This window comes from Bos javanicus, chromosome 24 (genome assembly GCF_032452875.1).
Source record: "Bos javanicus breed banteng chromosome 24, ARS-OSU_banteng_1.0, whole genome shotgun sequence".
NCBI classification, from domain to species: Eukaryota; Metazoa; Chordata; class Mammalia; order Artiodactyla; family Bovidae; genus Bos; species Bos javanicus.
In genome coordinates, this window is record NC_083891.1 from 25,210,350 (window position 1) to 25,236,682 (window position 26,333).

At 42.6% G+C, this 26,333-nt stretch overlaps 1 protein-coding gene across 2 annotated transcripts in view; it reads right to left on the reverse strand.

The window, feature by feature from the left end:
• The window catches only part of RNF125 (ring finger protein 125), a 48,001-nt gene extending 22,412 nt beyond the window's left edge, over positions 1-25,589 (reverse strand). Inside the window, exons 1-3 of one of the 2 annotated variants that reach the window (XM_061399668.1) lie at positions 24,803-25,589; positions 4,647-4,800; positions 1,250-1,344 (exon numbers count right to left, since the gene is read on the reverse strand). In XM_061399668.1, coding sequence (XP_061255652.1) covers positions 1,250-1,344; positions 4,647-4,800; positions 24,803-24,966 — 413 coding nt within the window. In that variant the 5' untranslated portion in view covers positions 24,967-25,589. The remainder of the gene's footprint in view (positions 1-1,249; positions 1,345-4,646; positions 4,801-24,802) is intronic. The other variant, XM_061399667.1, reaches the window with a different exon arrangement.
• Between the last annotated feature and the right edge of the window lie 744 nt (positions 25,590-26,333).

A 26,333-nucleotide genomic window follows, 5' to 3' on the forward strand; every position in this document is an offset into this window, starting at 1 on the left:
ATCCAACCAGTCCACCCTGAAGGAGATCAGTCCTGGGTGTTCATTGAAAGGACTGATGCTAAAGCTGAAACTCCAATACTTTGGCTACCTCATGCAAAAAGTTGACTCAGTGGAAAAGACCCTGATGCTGGGAGGGATTGGGGGCAGAAGGGGATGACAGAGGATGAGATGGCTGGATGGCATCACTGTCTCGATGGACATGAGTTTGAGTGAACTCTGGGAATTGGTGATGGACAGGGAGGCCTGGCGTGTTGCAATTCATGGGGTTGCAAAGAGTCGGACATGACTGAGTGACTGAACTGAACTGATACATATAATTTCTTAAAATAAGCATAATTAACATTATCTTCAGGAGAGGAAAAGAAATTATACTGAATACCTCTACTAGATAGCTGAATTCATAGGAAGACTTAATGGTTTCAAAGCCATTATCTCCATTCAGTAGTACACAAAGCATTTCTCTATTTCTTCGGCAGAGGCAAACGTCAAACTTTGTAATTCCTCTGCCATTCAGAATAGTTGTTGTTCAGTTGCTAAGTTATGTCCAACTCTTTGCAACCCTCTGAACTGCAGCACGCCAGGCTCCCCCATCCTCCACTATCTCCTGGAGTTTTAATGACCTAGATTTGTTTCCTTCTTTTTTTTTTTTAAGAAAAAATATCAATATCCTCCATTACACCTACTCGCTGTCTCCATCCTTCCTCCAGCCCCATATAAGATTACCCAGCAAACAGGTTGTAGGATTCAGAATGCCTGCCCCACGCGTGTTCTTTCATGTTAGAATATATACTGAGATGTCACTTTGTCCCTTCTAAAGAGCAAGCAGGAAAATGAGAGGGAACGAGCTGGGAGACTGAGTAGTGGTGATGGAAAACTAAAGACAATAATCTCATAACCATCATCTGCTTCAGGACTCTTAGTCACAACACAGAGCCTAGCAGAAACTGAACAGTTCTGCTTTCTATTTCTGGATCTTCCTCCATATAAACTTGTCTGAGGAAGCTTCCCCAATCTCTCCAGTGTCCAGTTGGTTCTCCCCAAAGTTTTTAAAGCAGACAGAGCAAAAATTCTTTTGCAATTACTGCTATTAGTCATTGAAAACAAATGATTACTAATAAGAGGTATTATGATTAGGAGCCAAAACAACCATATACATATTTTCATAATAAAAGTGTTATGCTTTCCAGCCCGTTAAATTCTTTACAAGCATGTCAAATTTAGCATTAAACCAAAGTGTATAGAAGCAAACCTCGTTGTCGTCTCTCCAAGCTCTTGCAGTGGCCCGTACTTATCTATGTACTTCTGGCATGTTCTTGTGTGTGCCCTCATTTCACTGAGGCAAACCTATATGAAAGCAGATCAAAATAAGCTCACTGTTGAAAAGAGGCTCACTTCAGTCAATGAAGTCTTTTGTGACCCAACTTCACTGCTTTCTTATTTCAAATAAGGTCATAATGTGGGGTCAGTTGATTAAAAGGATGCAGTCAAGGTAATAGTTCAATCAATTTAAGGCATTATCAAGAATAACACTAATTTAAAATTTCTTTATAGTCAGAAGATCCGGGAGCTGAGTTCTTGAATTTGGTTCTTTTAGAAAGCATATGTTTTTCAAAGTGAAAAAATGTATATTACATCAAATTTACTTTTTTTGGATACTATTACCTAAATTAGTGATGGGAAGAAGGAAGAAAGAAAAAGAGCAAAAGGAAGGAAAGGGGGAAAAAAGTAAAAAGAGAGAGAAAAAAAAAACAGAGAGAGATAAAAAGAATAAATAGATGGATTTTACAGATATCCGGAGTAAGTAAAAAGAAATCCTGTGCTTCAGGGAAAGATATAAATACCATGGCTTTATAATACATCCAGTAGCATTACATGAATTCACAATACACAGTATACTTAATGGCCCCATTAAGAGCAAATATAAAGGACAGCTCTTGCAGTCCATTTTTATGAAGGCAGAATAAAGAACCCTTGTCCTTCCAGATATACATTCAGAGATCCTAACCATGAGGGATCTGTTGCTGCATAGCACATATTCTACTAAATGTGTCATTAGAAACTCTGATAAGATCTTGTGCTAAAGGAAGCTTTGTTAGGGTTGTGGTAAGGTGGCCGACCCACCCTGCTTCATTTTGCCCAAGCTACGGAAGTTCAACCTCAAACATGAAATCTACCATCTCAAGGAAGCAGTCGTAACTGCTTCACAAAAGACAAAAATAAAAGCAAATGGAAACGTTAACAACAAATCCTTGCTTTATCCATCTAAAAAGATGTAAAAGCTAGGACCGATGTAGGCAGCTGTCTTAAAACAGACTGCTTTACAACATTTAACATCCAACTTTGCACATCAGTGCTCTCTCCTCTCCCTGTGACTTTCGTTAAGTCTCTTTCTTCTTTATAGTCCTTGATCAACATTCCTCATATAAATGTGGGGACTGTTTCCTGACAAGCGAATTGATAAATTCATAGGGTGTCTACCCCAGACACAAAACTGAAATCGGTTGTCAGTGGTGGCAGGAGTATAAGCCACTGTGCTTGCATTAAAGGTGTTTATATTCTAATAGAGGAAAAACAAACGAACAAAGGATGTGAAGACAAGTAGATAGGAAACCATTCAATATTGGGGACTGGGATACTCATGGAATGGACATCTGGCCAGGACTTACAGGAAGCAGAGTTGAGAATGCCTAATATTCCAGCAAGAAGAGACAGATACAAAGAAATCTCCCAAAGGAAAGATCAAAATACTTGTGAATAATCAGAAATAGGGAGTGAAAAAAGGAAGCAGATTCTGACCCAGGATAATAGAGAGAATGCTCTTGTTTCTGACAGATACCAAAGAACTGGGTAACAGAATAATATGCTGAGTTTGATTTTTTGCATGTTGAATTTTAAACAATGGCAAAATATCAAAATAAAAATAAGCAATACTGATTACTAAGAATGTGAAAAGCTATTGATTTTGAGCTATTGATTTTAGCATTCATTTCCACAGTGCTAAAATGAATCCCATCCAGTAACGCTAGTGGTAAAGAACCTGCCTGCCAATGCAGGAGATGAAAGGGATGCAATTCAATCCCTGGGTCAGAAAGATTCCCTGGAGAAGGGAATGGCACCCCACTCCACTATTCTTGCCTGTAAAATCCCATGGACAGAGGAGCCTGGTGGGCTACCGTCGATGGGGTTGCAAGAGTCCGACACGACTGAGCATACAGTGCTAAAAGCCACTTGTGGTTTGTCTTTAATCTTTACAACCACCCTGTAACACGAACGTTATCTTTTCCCTCAATTTACAAAGACTCAAACAAAAACAGATTAATAGTTTGCCCCAAATCACAAACAGTAAGTGAGAGAATTAGTGCTCAACCCTAAGATGTCTGACTCCAAAGACCATGCATAGATTCCGTAGTCACACAGCCATGAACAGATTTAGGTCTTACATAAATATTCAAAAAATGCACTTGAGCATTTACTATGTTCCAGCCACTATTCAAAGCTCTTGATACACAACCCAATAAAACAGACACAATCCTTACCCTCATGAAATCTGGTGGGGATAATGGATAATGGACATTAAACTTAAGTCACAAAAGCACAATTACAAATGGTGATAAGTGCTATAAAGGGAAAGCACAGAGTGCTAAGAGAAAGTGTTTAAGAGATTATAACTTAGATGAACAAGCAAGAAAGGTTCTCTAAGAAATTGAGATCTTCAGTATATGATCGCCCTTTTGATCTCTAGACAGGTAATATCTAGATATAGTCCCCTTAGCAGTTCAAATGTAATGTATGTAAAACTTAAAACTTAACTCTGTAGATTCTTCTCTAAATTTACTCCCCATATTAGCATTTTCACCTACTCATCTCAGAAACTTGGGAGGCATCTTTGACACCTCACTCTTATGCACCCCCCACATCCAGCTTCTTACCAATTTTCTTCAATCCCTCTCTTAAGTACACCCTGAAACAACCTCTTATTCCATACCTAATGCTTTTACGCTAACCCAGCTTCCTAACCACTTATCCTAAAGGCCACTAAACTGACTCCACCAATTCTGCTTTTGCCCCCTCCAAACCATTCTCCATGCACATGCCTGAGTCAGAGCTTAAAAATATAAACCTGATCAAAAGCTTACACTTTTTCTATGACACCCTATGGCATTTAAGATAAAATCTAGAACCTTTGACACAGCTTCTAAGACCTCACATGATCTAACCAGACTAGTATAGTATCAACAGAGCAAAACAGTAACAGGGAGGTAGCAGCCAACAGAGATAACTACTGCAAAGCCCAGAGCAGCGGAGATGGAATTACGCCACTGGGCTTGAAAATAAAGCTATGCACTGGGCGGGCTACAGTAACATAATAGAGGCCACATAATAAGGGGTGAGGGGAGTAATGGGAAGGGAGGAAATGGAGGTGGTCGATGAAAGCATTTGAGAAATTAGGTGATGGTGGGCATCAGGTGACGGCTCTCCTGCAGTCCATACTTATGAAACTGGAGGACAGGAAGAGGAGAGACTGAGACAATACACTCTGAAATCTGAGTAGGATGAGGTCAAAGGCAGAGGTGAAATGACTAGCTGTCTAACAATTTTCTCAGCGGTCTAAGCTGGTAACTATGAGCAAAGGCAGGGTGACATACCAGAGTGTCACATTCGGTGCAATTCCGGAACTCGGATTTCATTCTCTTGGCGACATCAGCTGCTGGAACTCCTTCGGAAGGAAGATAGGCCCGGCAGTAAGGACAGGTCCACTTATTGTTCTTTAGACTGGTAGCGATGCAAGAACGGCAGAATCTACAGGACACAAACCAAGAACACGTCACTCTCCTTGACAGGAATTAAGGAGCTGCCACTGGGAGTTCATGTGTGGAAACTGTATTTTAATGACACCTCCGATACTAAGAGCAGTTCTGCCAAGTGGAAGCTCCATCTACACTATTATAAAATAGATAACAGATGAGAACCTATTGAACAGCTCTGGGAACTCTACTCAGCACTCTGTAGTGACCTAAATGGGAAAGAAATCCAAAAAAGAGGGGATACATGCATACAGATAGCTGATTCACTCTGCTGTATAGCAGAAACTAACATAACATTGTCAATCAACTATACTCTAATAAAAATTAATTATTAGAAAAAAAAAAGAGAGAGCTCCATTTGCATCCTACACTTGCTGGAGAGTCTCTTTATCTTCCCTGTGGGTCACAGGTTCTCACCACATGTGCTAGACACACAACAGGTGACAGGCAAGGTGGTCAGACAGCCTTCTTATAAACAGAATTCAAACTATAACTCAAATATCACTCAGCCACAAAAAAGAATGAAATAATGCCATCTGCAGCAACATGGATAGATCTAGAGGTAATCCTACTAAGTCAGACAGAGAAAGACAAATATCATATGATACCATTTATATGTGGAATCTAAAAAAAATGATACAGATAACTCATTTACAAAGCAGACTCACAGACATAGAAAACAAATTTGTGGTTACCAAAGGGGAAAGGGAGAGGGAGGGGCAAATTAGGAGCTTGGGATTAACAGATAAAAACTACTACACACAAAATAGATAAGCAACAAGGATCTATTGTATAGCACAGGGAATTATATTCAATATCTTATAATTACCTATTGATATAATAGAAAATAATCTGAAAAAGAATCTATATATCTGTATGTATCTATGTACAAATGAATCACTTTGCCTACACTTGCCTACACTTTGCCTACACCTGCCATTTCCTTCTTCAGAAGTGAAAGTTGCTCAGTCGTGTCCAACTCTTTGCGACCCCATGGACTATACAGTCCATGGAATTCTCGAAACCAGAATACTGGAGTGAGTAGCCTTTCCCTTCTCCAGGGGATCTTCCCAACTCAGGATCGAATCCAGGTCTCCTGCATTGCAGGTGGATTCTTTACCAGTGGAGCCACAAGGGAAGCCCACTGAAACTAACACAACATTATAAATCAACTACATTAAAAAAAAAAAACCCTATAACTCAAAGGATATCTAACATCATTTTCTTTTCTTTAATCTTGCTAAGTCGCTTCAGTCGTGTCCGACTCTGTGTGACCCCATAGACGGCAGCCCATGAGGCTGCCCCGTCCCTGGGATTCTCCAGGCAAGAACACTGGAGTGGGTTGCCATTTCCTTCTTCAATGCATGAAAGTGAAAAGTGAAAGTGAAGTCGCTCAGTCCTGTCCGACTCTTAGAGACCCCATGGACTGCAGCCCACCAGGCTCCTTCATCCATGGGATTTTCCAGTCAAGAGTGCTGGAGTGGGGTGCCATTGCCTTCTCCGTTCTTTAATCTTATTTTACCTTAAAATTTGTGTGTCGGGGGAGAGGGGTAATAGATCTTTGTTTTGTGGGTTTTTGTGTATTAGATAAGGAACTAACAAGTTGAAATGGTAAAAATACCAGACACATTATAAGTGTTCATAATTTTAAACTCATCCTCAGATATAGACAATTACCTAATCAAAATTACCACTATTAGGAATGTCCTCCATGTCAAGAAATACATTCTCTGGTTTTCTCAAAGATAATCTTGACAAAATATTAACATAATGAACAGAATTCACACATAATCTTGACCTATTTATGGGAACTGTTGACGATTAAGTGCACACAGAGTAAAAGTGAGCATTTCAATAGGTTATACACATTAGCATGATTTGATAGCTCTTAACTCAGTGTGTAATATCTACTTGGGAATATTAATATACGGCAGAAGTTAAGCTCTTCAAGGTTTACGTAAACTATACATACTGAAAAGTTCATGTATCATAGGTACACAATTCAAGGAAATTTCACAAACAAAATTCGCAAATATATTAGCCATTGTGTGCATGTGTTTAGTCGTGTCCCACTCTGCGACCCCATGGACTGTAGCCCACAAAGTTCCTCTGTCCATGGGATTTCCCAGGCAAGGATGCTGGAGTTGGCTGCCATTTCCTTCTCCAGGAGATCTTCCTGATCCAGAGAGCAAACCCACATCTCCTGTATTGGCAGGTGGATTCTGTGCCACCTGGGAAGTCCCATTATTAGTCATTGTGATTAGCCATTACTGATTCTTGAAAGTATTCTCTTCTCCCTCTGTGATAAAACCCTAACATACACGCAGAGGATACTTATGTCTGCACTGTTCCCAAGGCATTTGCTTGATGCTTTTCCAGTGGTCATGTATGGATGTGAGAGTTGGACTATAAAGAAAGCTGAGGGCCAAAGAATTGATGCCATTGAACTGTGGTGTTGGAGAAGAGTCCTGAGAGTCCCTTGGACTGCAAGGAGATCCAGCCAGTCCATTCTGAAGGAGATCAGTCCTGGGTGTTCTTTGGAAGGACTGAGTTGAAGGTGAAACTCCAATAGTTTAGCCACCTCATGGGAAGAGTTGACTCACTGGAAAAGACTCTGATGCTGGGAGGGATTGGGGGCAGGAGAGGAAGGGGACGACAGAGTATGAGATGGTTGGATGGCATCACCAACTCGATGGACATGGGTTTGGGTGGACTCCGGGGGTTGGTGATGGACAGGGAGGCCTGGTGTGCTGCAGTCCACGGGGTCACAAAGAGTCGGACATGACTGAGCGACTGAAGTGAACTGAACTGAACTACGCCTGCCCAGCACCCATTTCCCCTTACTCTTACCACAGCATCCTGATTTTGCTCTGCAGGACCCACCCCTCTTATATGAGATACAAACTGGTGGGACCCCAATCCAGGTGCCCACAATCCCTTGCTGAAGGCAGAGCACCTGATGTCGACCAGACTAAGTGAGTAAACCGTCTCCCTGGGAGACGCGTGCTAAACAGTGACACACGAGCTGATTCAGCAATAACTTGATGGGACTGCCCTGTTCTTTATATACAACCCTGGATCTGCCTGGGCTCCTACCCTTTTCTTCTTTTTGTTACTAATGTTGTTTGGAAACTTTATGTTTTGATATAATTTCAAACAAAATTTTTTTTAAACGCTGTGCCCTGAGGCATGCAAGCTGTTAGTTCCCCAACCAGGGATTGAACTGGTGACTCCCGCATTGGGAGCATGGAGTATTAACCACTGGACTGCCAAGGAAGTCCCCATAATTTCAAATTTGATACACTGCTTTTTATTTACAAAGTTTATAACAGACCTTAACTCATTTAACCTTAACAACCCCCTAAGAAAGATCATTATTTCGTTTACAGATGAGCAAACTGTGGTACATACTGGTTGTTACTTCTATAAAGTCACAGCTACAGAAAGTGCCTGAACTTGGTTAGTCTTAAGCTGGGTTTTCTTTTTCTTTTTTCTATTAAGTGGCAGTGTTCAGTGCTATAGAATTTTATTATTTTCTGTTGACCAATCGTGGTATGATGGTATTAAATGAATAATAGTTACATAATCACAGCAGAGTACATCATGAGAAACGCTGGGCTGGAAGAAGCACAAGCTGGAATCAAGATTGCCGGGAGAAATATCAATAACTTCAGATATGCAGATGACACCACCCTTATGGCAGAAAGTGAAGAGGAATGAAAAAGCCTCTTGATGAAAGTTAAAGTGGAGAGTGAAAAAGTTGGCTTAAAGCTCAACATTCAGAAAACGAAGATCATGGCATCTGGTCCCATCACTTCATGGCAAATAGATGGGGAAACAGTGGAAACAGTGTCAGACTTTAGTTTGGGGGGGCTCCAAAATCACTGCAGATGGTGACTGCAGCCATGAAATTAAAAGACGCTTACTCCTTGGAAGGAAAGTTAGGACCAACCTAGATAGCATATTCAAAAGCAGAGACATTACTTTGCCAACAAAGGTCCATCTAGTCAAAGCTATGGTTTTTCCAGTGGTCATATATGGATGTGAGAGTTGGACTGTGAAGAAGGCTGAGCGCCAAAGAATTGATGCTTTTGAACTGTGGTGTTGGAGAAGACTCTTGAGAGTCCCTTGGACTGCAAGGAGATCCAACCAGTCCATTCTGAAGGAGATCAGCCCTGGGATTTCTTTGGAAGGAATGATGCTAAAGCTGAAACTCCAGTACTCTGGCCACCTCATGCAAAGAGTTGAGTCATTGAAAAGCCTCTGATGCTGGGAGGGATTGGGGGCAGGAGGAGAAGGGGACGACAGAGGATGAGATGGCTGGATGGAATCACTGACTCGATGTACGTGAGTCTCCCGGACTTGGTGAACTCTGGGAGTTGGTGATGGACAGGGAGGCCTGGCATGCTGTGATTCATGGGGTTGCAAAGAGTCGGACACGACTGAGCGACTGAACTGAATCACAACAGTAAAAGATGTTTAGGTGTTTATCAGTTTTCACAACCAACACTCAGACAAAAAAAATAAAAGATCATTACAATTGGGAGCCATAAGGGAAACATGGTTAACTTAACAATATAAAATAATTACATACAATTTGGGAAGTAGAATGATGTGGTAAGTGAAGTGCATACATGCACAAGTTTTCATCCACACTGCCAGTCTATGTCTTTTGGTTGGTGCATTTAATTAATTTACCTTTAAGGTAATTACTGATTTGTATGATCCTATTACCATTTTCTCGATAGTTTTGGTTTTATTTTTTGTAGGTATCTTCCTTGGTTTTCTGACTCAAAAATTCAGTAACCTGTCTTTGCACAGCCACAGCTGCCCTTCTTGGAAAGAGCAATACTTTCGTAATCAAAAGATCTAAGTCCTCTGCTGTCTTTTACTTCTGTCTGCCTCAGGTGATTAACTGTAAGTTCTATGGCACAATGTTCTTAGCTTTTCCTTGTGTCCCTAAGGATTGGTTCTCAAAGTGTAAGAGTATTACAAACAACAGTTCAAATGCTCAACTCATAATTAACATTTCTAATGAACACTTAAGGTTCTGGCAGGAATTCTTTGTCTACATGATTTAGGAGCAAACAGGTAACACTGTGTTTCTTGTCAACTAAAAGTCATCCCCTCTTTGCTCACACTGATTTGAGTTTTGCACAAACAGAATACAAACAGAAGATGAATACTGGTGCCAAGCTCCATGGTGGGCACTGGTCACATTACCTCACTTCACTCTTGGAGTAATGCTAAATGCTCCTCTTTCTCTCTACCCTGACTGATGGCAAATTGAGGTTCAGAGAGGTGTTAACAACTTGCTGAGGTCACACAGCTGTGAAGACAGTAGTGAGTTGTTTTTTGGGTGTCTTTTGCCAGTAGCTCACAGCTTGTGGGATCTTAGTTCCCTGACCCGGGATTGAACCAGAGCCCCTGGCAGTGAAAAGGCAGAGTCCTAACCACCAAACCGCCAGGGAATTCCTAAGATAGTAATGCTTTTTATCCTCAAGCAGTTTTGGGAGAGGCTCAAAGTTTGTAGTCTTTTTAAAGACCCTTGGGCTTCCCAGGTGGCACTAGTGGTAAAGAACCCGCCTGCCACCGCAGGAGATATAAGAGATGTGGGTTCAATCCTTGGGTCATCCCCTGGAGAAGGAAATGGCAACTCACTCCAGTATTCTGACCTGGAGAATCCCATGGACAGAGGAGCCTGGTGGGTTACAGTCCAGTCAGACACGACTGAAGCGACTTAGCACGCGTGACAAGTAGAAGCAGCAAAGCTATGAGATCACTGATTGCTGTACCTGCATAAGCCGGGTGGGCGTTCAGTTCAGTTAAGTTCAGTTGCTCAGTCGTGTCCGACTCTTTGCGACCCCATGAATTGCAGCACGCCAGGCCTCCCTGTCTATTATCAACTCCAGGAGTTCACTCAGACTCACGTCCATCGAGTCAGTGGTGCCATTCAGCCATCTCATCCTCTGTCGTCCCCTTCTCCTCCTGCCCCCAATCCCTCCCAGCATCAGAGGCTTTTCCAATGACTCAACTCTTTGCATGAGGTGGCCAGAGTACTGGAGTTTCAGCTTTAGTATCATTCCTTCCAAAGAAATCCCAGGGCTGATCTCCTTCAGAGTGGACTGGCTGGATCTCCTTGCAGTCCAAGGGACTCTCAGGAGTCTTCTCCAACACCACAGTTCAAAAGCATCAATTCTTCGGTGCTCAGCCTTCTTCACAGTCCAACTCTCACATCCATACATGACCACAGGAAAAACCATAGCCTTGACTAAATGGACCTTTTTTGGCAAAGTAATGTCTCTGCTTTTTAATATGTTATCTAGGTTGGTCATAACTTTCCTTCCAAGGAGTAAGCATCTTTTAATTTCATGGCTGCAGTCACCATCTGCAGTGATTTTGGAGCCCAGAAAAATAAAGTCTGACACTGTTTCCACTGTTTCCTCATCTATTTGCCATGAAGTGATGGGACCAGATGCCATGATCTTCGTTTTCTGAATGTTGAGCTTTAAGCCAACTTTTTCACTCTCCTCTTTCACTTTCATCAAGAGGCTTTTTAGTTCCTTTTCACTTTCTGCCATAAGGGTGGTGTCATCTGCATATCTGAGGTTATTGATATTTCTCCTCACATTACCTAGAGTATATTTCTGCTGTTATTTTGTAAATACTTAGTACATGTTTTTGTAACTATAATCAATAACCACAATAATGGAAATTCCTAGTAGACATTCATGAAAAGGAGCACATTTGAGGTATGTTTAAAACCAAGTCTCTCCCTATAACCCATTCAAGTCTGTACAGTGGTGTTACTTGTGGCATGAAACTCTCACATGAGCCTGATACAGATGCTGTTGCATTATATGAGGATATTAGCAGCAAATCTGGTAGATGAGTCAATTAACTGTACTCCTTTTAATAGAAGTGTTTATCAAGTGGAGAAAACACATCAAGATCAAGGTGTTTTAGAACAGATTGAATTTACTGATTATGAGTACATAAAAACCACAACATTGTCACCATGCAAATGCGCTGGATGCTGCTGCAGCTCAAGTCTCACTTTCTGGGCTGCAGAAGCAAGACTGCAGAACTGCTGAGTTCAAAAAATCTGAGGGGAACATTCTCTCCTTAAAGGTGTAGCTATCAAATTCAATTCATGAGTGCTGGAGTTTCTACCATCCCTACCCTGGTATCTTGGCATGAAAAGTATACAAGTGATTGGGACTTCCCTGCTGGTCCAGTGGTTAAGAATCTGCCGACCAATGCAAAGGACAGAGGTTCAACCCCTGCTTGGGGAACTAAGATCCCACATGCCACAGAACAACAAAGCCCATACTACAGAGCCTGCGAGTCACAACTAGTGTCCGTGCTTGCAACAAAAGATCCCACACGACACAACAAATGTCCCTCATACTGCAACAAAGACCCAACCAAGCCAAATATAGAAATGCTTGCAAAATGTATACAATGATCAAACGTTTTCTGAAGGGCCTAATCAGAAACCACAGAGGGTTATTCAGCTTTATGTAATATATACTACATAACAGGAAATACAGACAGAAAGTGTTAGTCACTCAGTCGTGTCCCACTCTTTGCGACCCCATGGACTTGCCAGGCTCCTTTATCCATAGGATTTTCCAAGCAAGAATACTGGAGTGGGTTGCCATTTCCTTCTCCAGGCGATCTTCCTGACCCAGGGATCAACCCTGGATCTTTCTCATTGCAGGCAGACTCTTTACCATCTGAGCCACCAGGGAATAAAGACAAGATAACTCAAAACTAAAATGTCTCAGAAAGTGAAGTGTAGAACTGTATACACACAGTGAAAGCTTCCTGCAGGCTTGTAGGTGTATAAGAACATCTGGGGTAAGGAAAATAAGGACATTTATTTACCCGTTGAAAAGATGGCAACTGGAAAGAAAAGGTGTGTGGTAGAAGAAGGGTATTTTCATTGTCAAATTTTAAGTGTGAACCACATCAACTTATTACCAACATTAACAAACAATTCTTTTAAAAAGTAAATCATCTGCAACCGCTTGGGATCAATGGTCTGGTAATGTCTGATAACTTGAAACTTGCAGGTACCCCTTGACTCTGCAATACCAAGCCCATGTATTCCCTCAAAAGGAATTTTTTTAAATGTCCATTTGTACAAGAATATTCAGAAGGAATGTTTTCATAATAGCCCCAAACTGGAAATAACCCAGGTATATATCAATAAAAAAGTGAATAAACAACCTGTGGCACAATCATACAATGAAATTCTACACAGCAATACAAAAAGAACAAATTTCTCATACAAGCAATAATATGGTTGAAATTCAAAGACACACTGAGTGAGGAAACCAGACACTAGTGACCATATTTCACTTTAGATGAAGTTCTTAAACAGGTAAAACTGATCTATGATAGAAAAAAAAATGTTTCAACAATGACTGTCTACAAGGGTACAAGGACAGGAATGGCTGGGCAGGGGCAGGAGAGAACTATATGGGGGCAATGAGACTATTTTATATTTTAATAGAGGTTTGGGCTAAACATAGGTTTAAGGGCAAATGTTATACCTAGAATGGATGCATTTCACTATGTGTAATTTACTTTAAAAAATCCCATGATTAATATAATGCATGCTCATATGAGAAGGGGTAGAGTGTGCTAATGTCTGTAACCCATTCTGAAATGCATTAAAAAAAATCAGATGGATTGATGGATAAGTATGTGATAGAAAGATAAAAAGATAAGTGCAAACATGGCAAAATGAACAACTGAATACAGATAGTGGATCTATGGATAGTCACTGTACAATTCTTTCAAATTAGCTGTATGCTTGACATTTTTCATAATAAAATGTTAGGGGAAATTAATCATCTTACTATGATGATTTACTTAAATTACTTATTTAAATTTTTTTTACTTCTGAGAAAATTTAGTTGGAAAATTAAGAAGGGAAATGTTCAGAGGATGAGAGGTCTGAATTTTTTTTTGAATTTTTTTTAACAGAATGTGATTTGAAGAGAAAAATATTTTTTAAAAGCACTGAAATTCAGAGTGAGGAAAATATTAGCTTGCATTTATGATTATTCAAAAATTTAAAGAGCAGGAACAATTGGAAAGATAATAAAAGGCTAAAGTGAGAAAATACAAACTGTAAAAAAAAAAAAAAGAATTTGTATGGCTTTCAGCAAGAACAGTTATTCTATGGTTTATAATGAAGACTTTACAAAGCCTGCAAAAATCTCCCCAGACTCAACCACATAAGCACAGACTCACTAACGAAATTTTTAATAACAGCTTATGATTGCCAGACAGTGTTTGACATGCCAGGAGTGAAACCATGGCAGTGCCTGAGGTCCCTGCTCTCAGAGTTACAGGATGAAGAGAGAGGAAATAAGCAGGTAAACAAAAGGACGGGCAAAGGATGAATGCTCTGAGAAGAAGAAAACAGTTGGCAATAAAAATAGAGCGGGTGGGGCAGAGGGAGCAGTAAGATGGGTGGTCCCTGGGATGACATTTGAAGACACCAGACTTCAGAAGACCCGGGAATGGTTTTCCAAGCTGAACACAGAAGGTACAAAAAATAGGGACCGTTTTGCTGAGATACAGAAAGCCAGTGTGGCTGCAATGCAGGGGGCCCAGGGTCTACCTGTGTAGGATAGAGACCATAAAGCCAGAGCTAAGAGTGATAGGCAGGCATTGGAGGGTTTTAAGTGGGAGTGATATGACCTGATCTACATTACAGAGATCACTGGGGTTCCTCTATGAAGAATGGATTAGAGGTATGAGAGCCATAGCTCAGAGTTCAGCATTAAGTCCACCATAAGAGTTGGTTCAAGAGAGAGTGGTGGGGCTTTCCTGGTGGCTCAGTGGTAAAGAATCTACCTGCCAGTGCAGGAGACACGGGTTCAGTCCCGGATCCAGGAAGAGTCCATATGCCGCAGAGCAACTAAGGCCGAAGTGCCACAACCACTGAGACTGTGCTTAAGAGCCTGGGAGCTGCAACTATTGAGCCTGTGTGCCGCAACTACTAACGTCCGTGCGCCCTAGAGCCTGTGCTGTGCAACAAGAGAAGCCACTGCAATGAGAAGCCCGAGCACCGCAACTAGAGACTTGCACCTGTTCATCACAACTAGAGAAAAGTCCACACAGCAACAAAGACTCCAGCAGAGCCAAAAATAAATAAACACAATTATTTAAAAAAGAGAGAGGGTGTGGCTCAGACCAGCAAAGTAGACAGTGTAAGCGGATAGACAGATTTAGGATCGATTTGGAAAGCAGAGGCAAAGGGTTTAGGATTGACCAAATGACAATAAATATATGCCCCGTTACTAAGTGAGAGAAGTCAAATACAAAAGACTATTTACTGTATGATTCCAGAACTCAGTGACAGAAAGCAGATGGTGTTACGCGGGGCGTGGATTGACTGCAAAAGATTCGAAGGGTTTTTTTTTTTCTGATGTTGTTCGGTCTTTTCACTTAGTCTTTTTTTTTTTGTAATTGAAATATAGTTGATTTACATTGCTGTGTTAGCTTCAGGTGTACAGCAAAGTGATTCAGTCATACCTATATATTTATATATTAATATATATTCTTTTTCAGATTCTTTCCCATTATATTACAAGATACTGAATACTGTTCCTTGTCATACTGTAGATCCTTGTGGTTTGTCTATTTTATATATAGCAGTGTGTACCTGTTCGAGGGAAGTTTTAAGGTAAAGGAACTAACTGTCCTAGATCTTGTTTGACGTGGTGGTTATAAAATTGTATACAATTATGTGCTGTATTACCTCAATAAAGCTGAAAAACAGAACCCCACAAAACAAAAAATGCCTCAGTAATAACACTGCATGAAAACCACAAAAATACACACTGCATAGAACCATTCAGAGTCCTGTAAGCGTCCCTCCCACACAGCCCCAGGCACTGAGTAGTAGCTACTCAGTAAATGGTCAGCAGATTGAAACAACTGAATTGGTTATGAGGAATGCACCCAAGGAGAATTTTCAGGGAAGGGGCCAATGTTCTCGCTAATAACTATTTTACCCCTTCTGGGAAAACCCATGAAGTGAAAATGAACACAAGCCCCAGGAAGTAAGGAATTTCCACGTCTGTCCTCCTCCTCCATAAGACTATGATGACTCACGACAGACATGATCAGAATGAGGAGAATGTAGGTGAAAGCTGAGGATGGATGTCAACAGCCCTTTTTTAAAGGTTGAGTTAATGTTTTCAAAAATTCTGAATGAGTTGTCATTGCTTCTCTCTCTCTCTCTCTCTCTTTTTTTTTGCCACCCCTTGCGGCACATGGGATCTTAGTTCCTGGACCAAGGATGGGACCTGTGCCTCCTGCAGCAGAAGCGTGGAGTTTAACCACTGGACCGCCAGGGAAGTCCCAAGTTGTCATTGCTTTAAAATCAGATTTCACACATGAAATCAAAGTTCTGGCTTCTCTTGAAAAGCTAAGTCTCCTGCAGCTCTGGACTCGGTTCCCAAGTGGCCACATGGGTTGGTGCCTGTTCCTGTAGGCGTCCACCCTCCTCTCTCACTCACACCACTTGCCTCCCCTCTGTTGATCTTGCAGCTCCTGATGACATCAATCATGACTCTAAGAACTTTAAAACCAGCTGGAAACTTAATCAACCCACCCCCATTATATATTTTATTAACCCCTTTGCTAATCTGTTTCTCTAATTTAAGTGATTAGCAATAAAACTCAAACAACAGAAAAGTTGGCAAAGTATCGGAGGAAAATGGGGAAAGGGTTGCTGAGGACCTTGGGTAATTAAAGTTATGTCCACTGTCTTAGGAGCGAAAACTGCACCCTTAGTAGAAGCAAGGATGCGTTAGGGACTCCATGGGGCCCAGGGCTAGACAGGCAGAATAAGGGGCCAGAGGTGATCCCCAAATGCAGTTTTGGAAGAAGCCCTTGGCAACACGTGGTTGGTCTAACATTTTCTTTATGCTCTCAGCACTGGGGTGCTTCACTGTGGGAAGGCCAATATGAAGCTGAACAAAAAATCTTCGGTCCCTTGGGGAACATATAAATAGAATAAGGGGAGTTTCTATTGTTATTCAAAGGGAGGATGAAGGCTTCCCTGGTGGCTCAGTGGAAAACAATCTGCCTGCCAATGCAGATGTGGGTTGATCCCTAGATCAGGAAAATCCCCTGGAGAAGGAAATGGCAACCCACTCTAGTATTCTTGCCTGGGAAATCCCATGGACAGAGGAGCCCAGTGGGCTATAGTCCATGGGGTCACAAAAGAGTTGGACATGACTTAGCAACTAAACAACAACTCCAATATAAGGCAATAAACACACACACAACCAGTCTCCCTTCTACCACTGATGAATGGATCAGCCTGGACAGGCCCAAGTGCTGTTCTTCTCAGAGCACAGGCCCCCAGCCACTGTCCCTTGAAATTACCTTCAATGTTTTTATGTAGTCAATGAGGTTACTCCATCCTGGAAATCATTTAGCCTCCAAAAATTGACTGCCTTCAGAACATTGAATCTACACTCCATTATGTGTTGATTTTTATATTTAACCCCCCTAAGGAAAATTTTACTTCCTTTCACCTACAATCTTAGAGGGGTGCCTCTCTATAATGCTCAAACACTGTCCTCAACTTGTTGCATCTTACTGTCAGTTAAATAGGATTATTTGGGGCTGAACTTCTCAAACTCGAAAATGGATAAAAATCACGTGGGCCTCTTGTGAAAATGCAGATTGAGATTCAGCAGACCTGAGCTGGGGGCTGAGATTCTGTAGTGCTGCCGGTCCTAGGACCAGTGTTATTCACTCAGTCGTGTCCGACTCTTTGTGACCCCGTGGACTGTAGCCCACCAGGATCCACTGTCCATGGAATTCTCCAGGCAAGAATACTGGAGTGGGTAGCCATTCCCTTCTCCAGGGAATCTTCCTGACCCAGGGATCAAAACCCAGGACCAGTGGTCACATTCTATGGAGAATCTCGTGCAGCATAAAAACTCAATCTGCATCATTATTTAAGTTCTGTTTGTTGGAAAATGTGTAATTTAATAGATCACTAATATTTATCATGCCTATGACAACACTAATGTTGCTAGGTAAACACCGTGCAGCCCAACCATCAAATGAGGTAAATTTCAGGCCAGCTTAATCACATCTTTCTAAAATTCTCAGTAATATAGGCATAAACGAATAAACCTATAAAAGCAAGGGAGTTCAATAACTATCATGGGACTCCTATCTATGACTCAAACTCCATAGCATCAGTTGGCTGGCACTATGAAGTGGTTGTCCAAAGTGGTGCTCACAGAAGTATTTGAATTTTGTCTTAGAGTCACTCATTAATTCAAAACACTTAACATTTGCTAAGCTTGGGAACTTAAAGCAGTGGCAATGTAGAAAGTGGCATTACTTTATTAGAACAACGGCTCTCAAGAGTTATGGGTCTAGATGGTACAAGACTCCAATCATCAAATTCTACCCCCCCGACCCTCACTTTTTTTGGTCACTTTGCTCAGCATATGGGATCTTAGTTCCCCAACCAGGGATCAAACCCAAGGCCTTTGCATTGGAAGCACAGAGTCTTAACCACTGGTTGCCAGAGCATTCCCAATCATCATATTTTGAGTGATGCTTACTTACCCAAGTACATTAGAAGGAGGAGGCATTCTATACACGTTTGTTTTAGCATCAGGGGCCTTAAAAGGCTCATGTTTAAACTGCAAAGTTTCATCTTAAAATCAAATCACAGGTCAAGAAGCACATGAAAGGATGCTCAAGATTGCTTGAACATCAGGGAAATGCAGATGAAAATCATGCTATCACCTCACACCTATCACAATGGCATCACCAAAAAGCACAAATAACAAATGTTGGTGAGGATGTGGAGAAAAAGGAAGCCTCATACACTGTTGGTGGGAATGTAGATTGGTGCAGGCACTGTGGAAAACAGTAGGGAAGCTTCTCAAAAAATTAAAAATAGAGTTACCATACGATCTAGTAATTCCACTCTTGGGTATATATCTGAAAAAAATGAAAACACAAATTCAAAAAGATACATACAACCCCAATGTTCATATCAGCATTATCTACAATAGTCAAGATATGGAAGCAAACTAAGTGTTCATCAATAGATGAATGGATGTAGAAGATGAATGAAATACTGCTAAGTTGCTTCAGTGGTGTCCGACTCTGTGCAACCCCATGGACTGCAGCCCACCAGGTTCCTCCACCCATGGGATTTTCCAGGCAAGAGTACTGGAGTGGGGTGCCATTGTCTTCTCAGGAATGAAATACTACTCAGCCATAAAAAAGAAAGGAACATTTATAGCACCATGGGTGGACTTAGAGGGCATTATGCTAAGTGAAATCAGTCAGAGGAAGACAAATACTGTATGATACAGCTTACACCTGGAACCTAAAAGTTACAGCTAGAGAATAAAAAAGCAGACTCACAGATACAGAAAACAAACTATTGCTTACTACTGGAGAGAAGGAAGGGGGAGGGGCAATTTAGGATTAGGGGATTAAGAGGTACAAACTGTTAGGTATAAAACAAGCTACAAAGATGTATTATACAAATGGGGCATATAGCCAATATTTTATAATAACTATAAATGGAGTATCAGTTCAGTTCAGTTCAGTCGCTCAGTCGTGTCCGACTCTTTGTGACCCCATGAATCCCAGCACGCCAGGCCTCCTTGTCCATCACCAACTCCCAGAGTTCACTCAGACTCACGTCCATCGAGTCAGTGATGCCATCCAGCCATCTCATCCTCTGTCATCCCCTTCTCCTGCTGCCCCCAATCCCTCCCAGCATCAGAGACTTTTCCAATGAGTCAACTCTTCACATGAGGTGGCCAAAGTACTGGAGTTTCAGCTTTAGCATCATTCCTTCCAAAGAAATCCCAGGGCTGATCTCCTTCAGAATGGACTGGTTGGATCTCCTTGCAGTCCAAGGGACTCTCAAGAGTCTTCTCCAACACCACAGTTCAAAAGCATCAATTCTTCAGCACTCAGCCTTCTTCACGGTCCAACTCTCATATCCATACATGACCACTGGAAAAACCATAGCCTTGACTAGACGGACCTCTGTTGGCAAAATAAAGTCTCTGCTTTTCAATATGCTATCTACGTTGGTCATAACTTTTCTTCCAAAGAGTAAGCGTCTTTTAATTTCATGGCTGCAGTCACCATCTGCAGTGATTTTGGAGCCCAAAAATAAAGTCTGACACTGTTTCCACTGTTTCCCCATCTATTTCCCATGAAGTGTCCTTTAAAAATTATGAATGACTATATCACACATCTGTAACACAGAATATTGTACAGCAACTACAGTTCAATTAAAAAAAATCAAATCACAGGTCAAATATTACATCAGTGATAATCTGCAATCACATGGAAAACTTCCACGACCTCCCAGCACTTCAATTTAACCACCTGTATCTGTGCCCATTTAAAAATAAAAATAAATACATCCTCTTATACTGATGAACTGTCCATTCCTCTACCTAAAGCCAGCTCCCCCATTGAAAATCATAGCTCTGCAATTCTCTCTTCTCTACTGTGAATCAAAATTTCCCTCACTATTGGTTCATTTCCATCAGCAGACAAAACATTCCATTATTTTTTTTAAAAGAAGATGTTCTTGATCCCCCATCTTTTTCCAGTGATTGCTCCAATCCCTCTCCTCCCTTTGCCTCCCAACTCCATGAAAGGGCTTTTGATACTCCCCATCTCTCACTTGCTTCTCTGATCCCTTGAGAACCCACTCCAATTAGTTTTGGAGCCCACATCCCACTTAAACTACTCTTCACAAGGCCACCCATAGCCTCCACATTTAGTAAACCCAGTGGTCAATTCCCAGCCTTCATGCACTTGCCTTTTAAAGCAGCATGGAATACGTGGGTCCCTCTTCCCTGAAAAATACTTCTTTTCTAAAATAATTTTTAGTGATTTAAAAAAATATTTATTTCTTTGGCCACATGGAGTCATAGTTGCCGGCATGTGGGATCTTTGTCGTGGCACATGGATTCTCTAGTTGGGGCGCACAGGCTCAGGAGTTGCCCTGGACAGGCTTTTAGTTGCTCTGCAGCATGTGGGGTCTTAGTTATCCGACCAGGGATCCAATGGGTACCTCCTGCAGTGAAAGCGCCAAGTCTTAAACTCTGGATGATCAGGGAAGTCTAAAAGGTACAAACTTTGAGCTACAAAATAAGTAAGTCATAGGAGAGAATATAGAATATGGTGACTATAGTTAATGATGCTGGATTGCTGAAAGATACCAAGAGAGTAGATCTTAAGTTAATCATCATGAGAAAGACAAATTTTGTTAAGCATATATTCTGACAGATGTTAGACTTTGTGTGGTGATCAATTTGCAGTATTTACAAAAATCAAATCATCATGTTATATACCTGAAACTAATGTTACATATCAATTATGCTGTGCTGCGTGCTATGCTTAGTCACTCAGTCATGTCCGACTCTTTTCGACACCATTGTTGACAGGCTCCTCTGTCCTCCGCTATCTCCTGGATAGTTTGCTCTAATTCATGTCCATTGAGTTGCTGATGCCATCCAACCATCTCATCCTCTGTCGCCCCCTTATCTCCCTGCCCTCAATCTTTCCCAGCATTAGGGTCTTTTCCAATGAGTCGGTTCTTCACATCAGGTGGCCAAACTATTGGAGCTTCAGTATTCAGCATCAGTCCTTCCAAAGGATATTGAGGACTTATTTCCTTTAGGATGGACTGGTTTGATCTCCTTGCAGTCCAAGGAAATCTCAAGTATTCTCCAACACCACAGTTCAAAAGCATCTTGTATTTATTTACTTATTTGCCTGCACCAGGTCTTAGTTACAGCATACAAAATCTTAAATTTACAGCATGCAAACTCTTAGTTGGGGTATTAGTTCCCCTACCAGGGATCGAACTTGGATCCCTTGCTTTGGGAGCTCGGAGTCTTAGCCACTGGACCACCAGGGAAGTCCCAGGACACTTTTTAGATGTCTGCCTATGAGACTACTATACATTCAACAGGCCTAATCATGAGGTCATTAACTTCCTCCTGAGCCCCCTTCATCTATCTTCCACTTTTGTCTCCCTCTGTATCTACCATATCAAATTTCTCTGAATATTTCTTTTAAATGTTAAATCAGATTCCCTTTTAGTTTCACATATACAGTTTCCACTCATCTCTTTCCCCAGCTCACTGACAGCAGAAGATGAGGCAGAGGTAGGAAGTCTCAGCCTCCAAATCTATTTTTACAACTGATAGGGCCATACAAATGGCGTCAGAACATTAAAATGGAACTTCTTAAAGCCCACCAAAGGAAGAAAGAAGTAAGCTAAGAGTAAGACTATCTGGAACATCTTGGAAACGTCACAGATTTATCTTCTTGTGGCCCAGTTTGATTCCGAAAGAAATCCGGAGATGAGAAAACCCATAACTGGGTTTTTGCTTGCTTTATGGAATGACTTTGAGGGAAACAGAAACTATGTTTTGACACCTGAAACTAACACAACATTGTAAATCAACTATACTCCAATTAAAAAAACCAACTATGTTTTGAGTATTACGGGCTACTTTCACATTTTTAATACTTGTAGAAATTTCATGACTCATCTCATTTTACAAACGAAGAAACTAAGATTCAAAAAGATTAAGCAGAGTGCTGATTACACAGCTGTTTACTGGCAGATAGAACTTCAAATTCTGCTTTCTATCAAGCTCACTCTTTCACTCCATCACAGTAGATACATACATATTCATTCAAGGCATTGTTGCCATATTATATTTGCTCAACTTGAAACTGGTTTATAAACCGAAATTAGCATAAACAACCTAGTTTAATAAGTTTGGAAATTAGCTTAAGTCTGGGATAATATAGCAGTTTCATTTCATTTCCTCATTTTCCAATTTAAGTTCAATGGAAGAGAGTAATTCATTTAGGAAGTACAAATGGCGTTAGGCGGACTCACCATCTCCAGAGCAGAAGGGACTCTAGTTAACACTGACAAAGTGGAAGAGGCCCAAGTACATTTGCCACAAGTAGGAATATGGAAATTGCGCCCACAGCCAGAACAATGGACATAGCTTTGTCAAAACAAAGAACAATAAAGTGAGGGAAGGCGATTTGTCCAGCCCTTGTGCTACTTCATGGCTTTTTTTTTTTCCAGTTGCTGGTTTCCTATTCACTTTAACAAAGAAAAAGATTAAATACAGGATTTAACATTTCACAAGTTTTTATTACCCTTTAGCAGAAGCAAAACACTGCACATACTAAGCTGCAGCATTCAAAAATCCGAACTAGGGGAAACCATCAGATAACAATCTCCAATAGCAATGCTGCCCCGTTCAGTCCTACAAAAGAAAGTCGTCCAGACTCGGTGTCCACGGTGTGTGTTCCCAGCAACCGAAAAGCTTTAACTCTGGTACAGACTAGGGATCGAACCCGCGTCTCTAAGGTTTTCTGCATTGGCAGGCAGGTTCTTTACCGCTGAGCTATACAGACTAAATGTAATTATCCTGAGGGTTATTACTGCTCTGAACTAATCAATATATTTCATACAGGACACAATAACATCTTGGCTTCTATCTTGACCTCGGGGGAATTATGTCAATGTGGACGGCCAGGAAACTACATCAGGTATCAGACAGGAGGTAAATTAGCCTTGAATTTAAAGTACAAAGCTGAAACGACAGGCCCTGAAAATACAGCCACAAAATAATGCCCAGGGGCACTCTTGCTTTGAACACTGTGTGGAGGGCAGATTTTTCTCCTGGCTCTCTGCTGGGCTTTTCGGAGTTGAAAACTGTTTCTCAGATGCTAGGCTATAGGTGTCAAGGACCATCTAAGTCCTTTTAAAGACGTTTTGTGCACTTGCATTCATAATTTATGACACTTCTTTTTTCCCCGGTAAGCCAAAAAAGCACTTACTGCCTCGGAGCTTCATCAAACTAGTCGGTGATCCAAAGAAGACATTAAATGGGTTTTCACTCAGGCTCTATGAAATCTCCTGCCCCGCCCACCCCCCGCCAATCTTACCCACACGCCCAGTCACAAACCCAATGCATCCACCGGAAGAAAGCTTTTTAAACGAACAGAACACAAACTCACAGACCCAACCCCCAACTACTAGTTACTCGGGCACACGTTAAGGAGGTGCCAATTTTATACAGGGATTTTGTTTTTAAACTCTTCCTAGAAACGACCACAGCTGTGCGCTCCCAGAGCGTTTTCGTTACAAAGCGTGTATGTGGTTTTTAAGACAGTTATTTTTATCCCTACTTCCTACCGTGTGAAGGGGCGGTGCGCAACGCAGGTAGTCAGCAACCTCCGTCACTCGAGTGACTGGGCTTTAAAAGGCTGCATTCACAGGCTTGGGGGTAATATTCAAGCCCCAGACCCCACCCTGGCGGCTGGTTAAACTCTAAAGGCCACAGAAAGTCACTTGGACGATCCAATCTGACGGTTCTTTGAGAGACCTGACACTTTGCACAGATCCTTGCCTGCTCAACAGACCAGCCTCGGCAGGCGTTCTGGACCACACGTGCACAGAGCGAGCAAAACAAAACCAACCCCGGCTCCCGGCGGAGACAGAAGCGCCGCACGATTAACCGAGGGCAGCGGCCACTGCGATCAGCCGAGCCCCCGCCTGGGGTCCCGGCGCGTGCCGCTCCTCCAGCCCTGCGCACCCTCCTCTGCTCGCCAGCCCTGGATCCGCATCCCGGGGGCTGTGCACCTGGGCTGCCGGAGGAGGTGTCTCTCGGGGGCGCTGCAAGACCCGCCGGTTGGTGTTCCTCCCCTCCCTGAAATCCTGTGTCACTTTCCGACTGGGCACTTTCCCAGTGGTCCGCCCTCGACGGGTCCAGGTCTCTCCTCGCATCAGTCTCCTTCAAGTGCTGTCATCTCAATTCCCCATCCTCACTGCTCCTCTAGCATCACCCACCCACCGCCACCCCCGACCCAGGGCGGGGTGGGCGCGCAAACCCAGCTCCCCTGGCACTTACACGTGGCCACAGCGGGTCCGAACAGGGTGGTGCAACACCTCCAGGCACACAGAACAGTCGAAAGACGTGACGGGCAGCTCGGGGTCCCCCCGGCGCTCCAAGGCCCGCGGGGTGGCCGAGGCGGGCGCGGATTTCCCGCTATCGCTGCTCAGCACGGAGCCCATCCCTGCGCCTCCTGCCCCAGACGGTCGCCAAGAGCTCGGTGCCTGCGGCCGGCTTGTTTTGTTGTCCTGCGGTGGAGGAAGGAAGTCCCGGCCCAGCTGCGATCGCCGCCTCCCCGCGCGCACAGCCTGCGCAGCCGAGGAGCAGCCTCGGTCGCGGCGCCCAGCCTGGGTCTAGGGCAGGCCGAGTGCGCGGCCGCGTTCGGAGTGAACCTCCCTCCACTCGCTGCCCGAGTGTAGGCTGGGAGGCGGCGGCGGCGGGGCGCACGGTGCACGCCAGCCGTCCCCCGGCCCTGGAGGATTGAAATCTGACACCTCAACTGCAGAGCCGAGGACCTGGGCTGGCGGTGAACAGCGGCGGCAATCGCACGACTCCTCCTTCCGAACCACTAGAGCGAGTGTATGAAAGTGCGGGCGTGGTCTTGCCTGAACGCAATCGGAGAACACCCACTTGTAAGGTGATGGTCCTCTCGGTCTTGTAATGTGATGATTACTGCTGTAGTCACAGAGAGGATCTACGAGCGTCTCCTAAGAAAGTGCTAATCACTACTTCCGTCATCTAATCAACACTCCATAAATGGAGAGGTAGCAAGCAGTAGTGGGAAGAGTTCTTGGAGCTGAATTGAGTCCCAACTCTAGGAAAGGGATTCCAGCGCTAAATTCTAGGAGCGTCCCCTCCCCCAACACCGCAACCGCCCCTCCTCCCCAACCTCTGCTGCCCGCTCCCCGCCCAGTTTCCTCACTTTAGGATCGCCTGCTGTTGTTTGTACTCCCTCTCCATCCTCTTTTGAATATTTATGAACAAATACATCAGTTATTAATTCACGCATTTAATAAAACGTATTCAGTGCCCACTGCGTGACAGACTCCGTTTTGGTGATGGGGACACAGTTTCCAACAAGCAAACAAAAATCCCAGTTCTCACAGAACTTACTTAAAAAACATTCTGGGGGAAGATAATCATAGATTCAGGGCTTCCCAGGTGGCGCATTTGCTAAAGAATCCTCCTGCCAATGTAGGAGAGGCAAGAGATGCCGGGTTCCATCCCTGGGTCGGGAAGATCCCCTGGAGTAGGAAATAGCAACCCACTCCAGTATTCTTGCCTGGAAAAATCCCATGGACAGAGAAGCCAGGTGAGCTACAGTGCATAGGATTGCAAAGAGTCGGACACAACTAAGCACCCACGCAACAGCAACAATTATAGATTCATATTCTTATTATTAAAAGAGAATCCATAGTAATACATAGTATGCATATGCAATACACACATACAATAATAAACAATAATCTTATACACTTCATCCAGTTTTGCCCATATTTTACTTTTAATGAGACGATATAAGGAATCAACAAATAAATAAATGAACTTG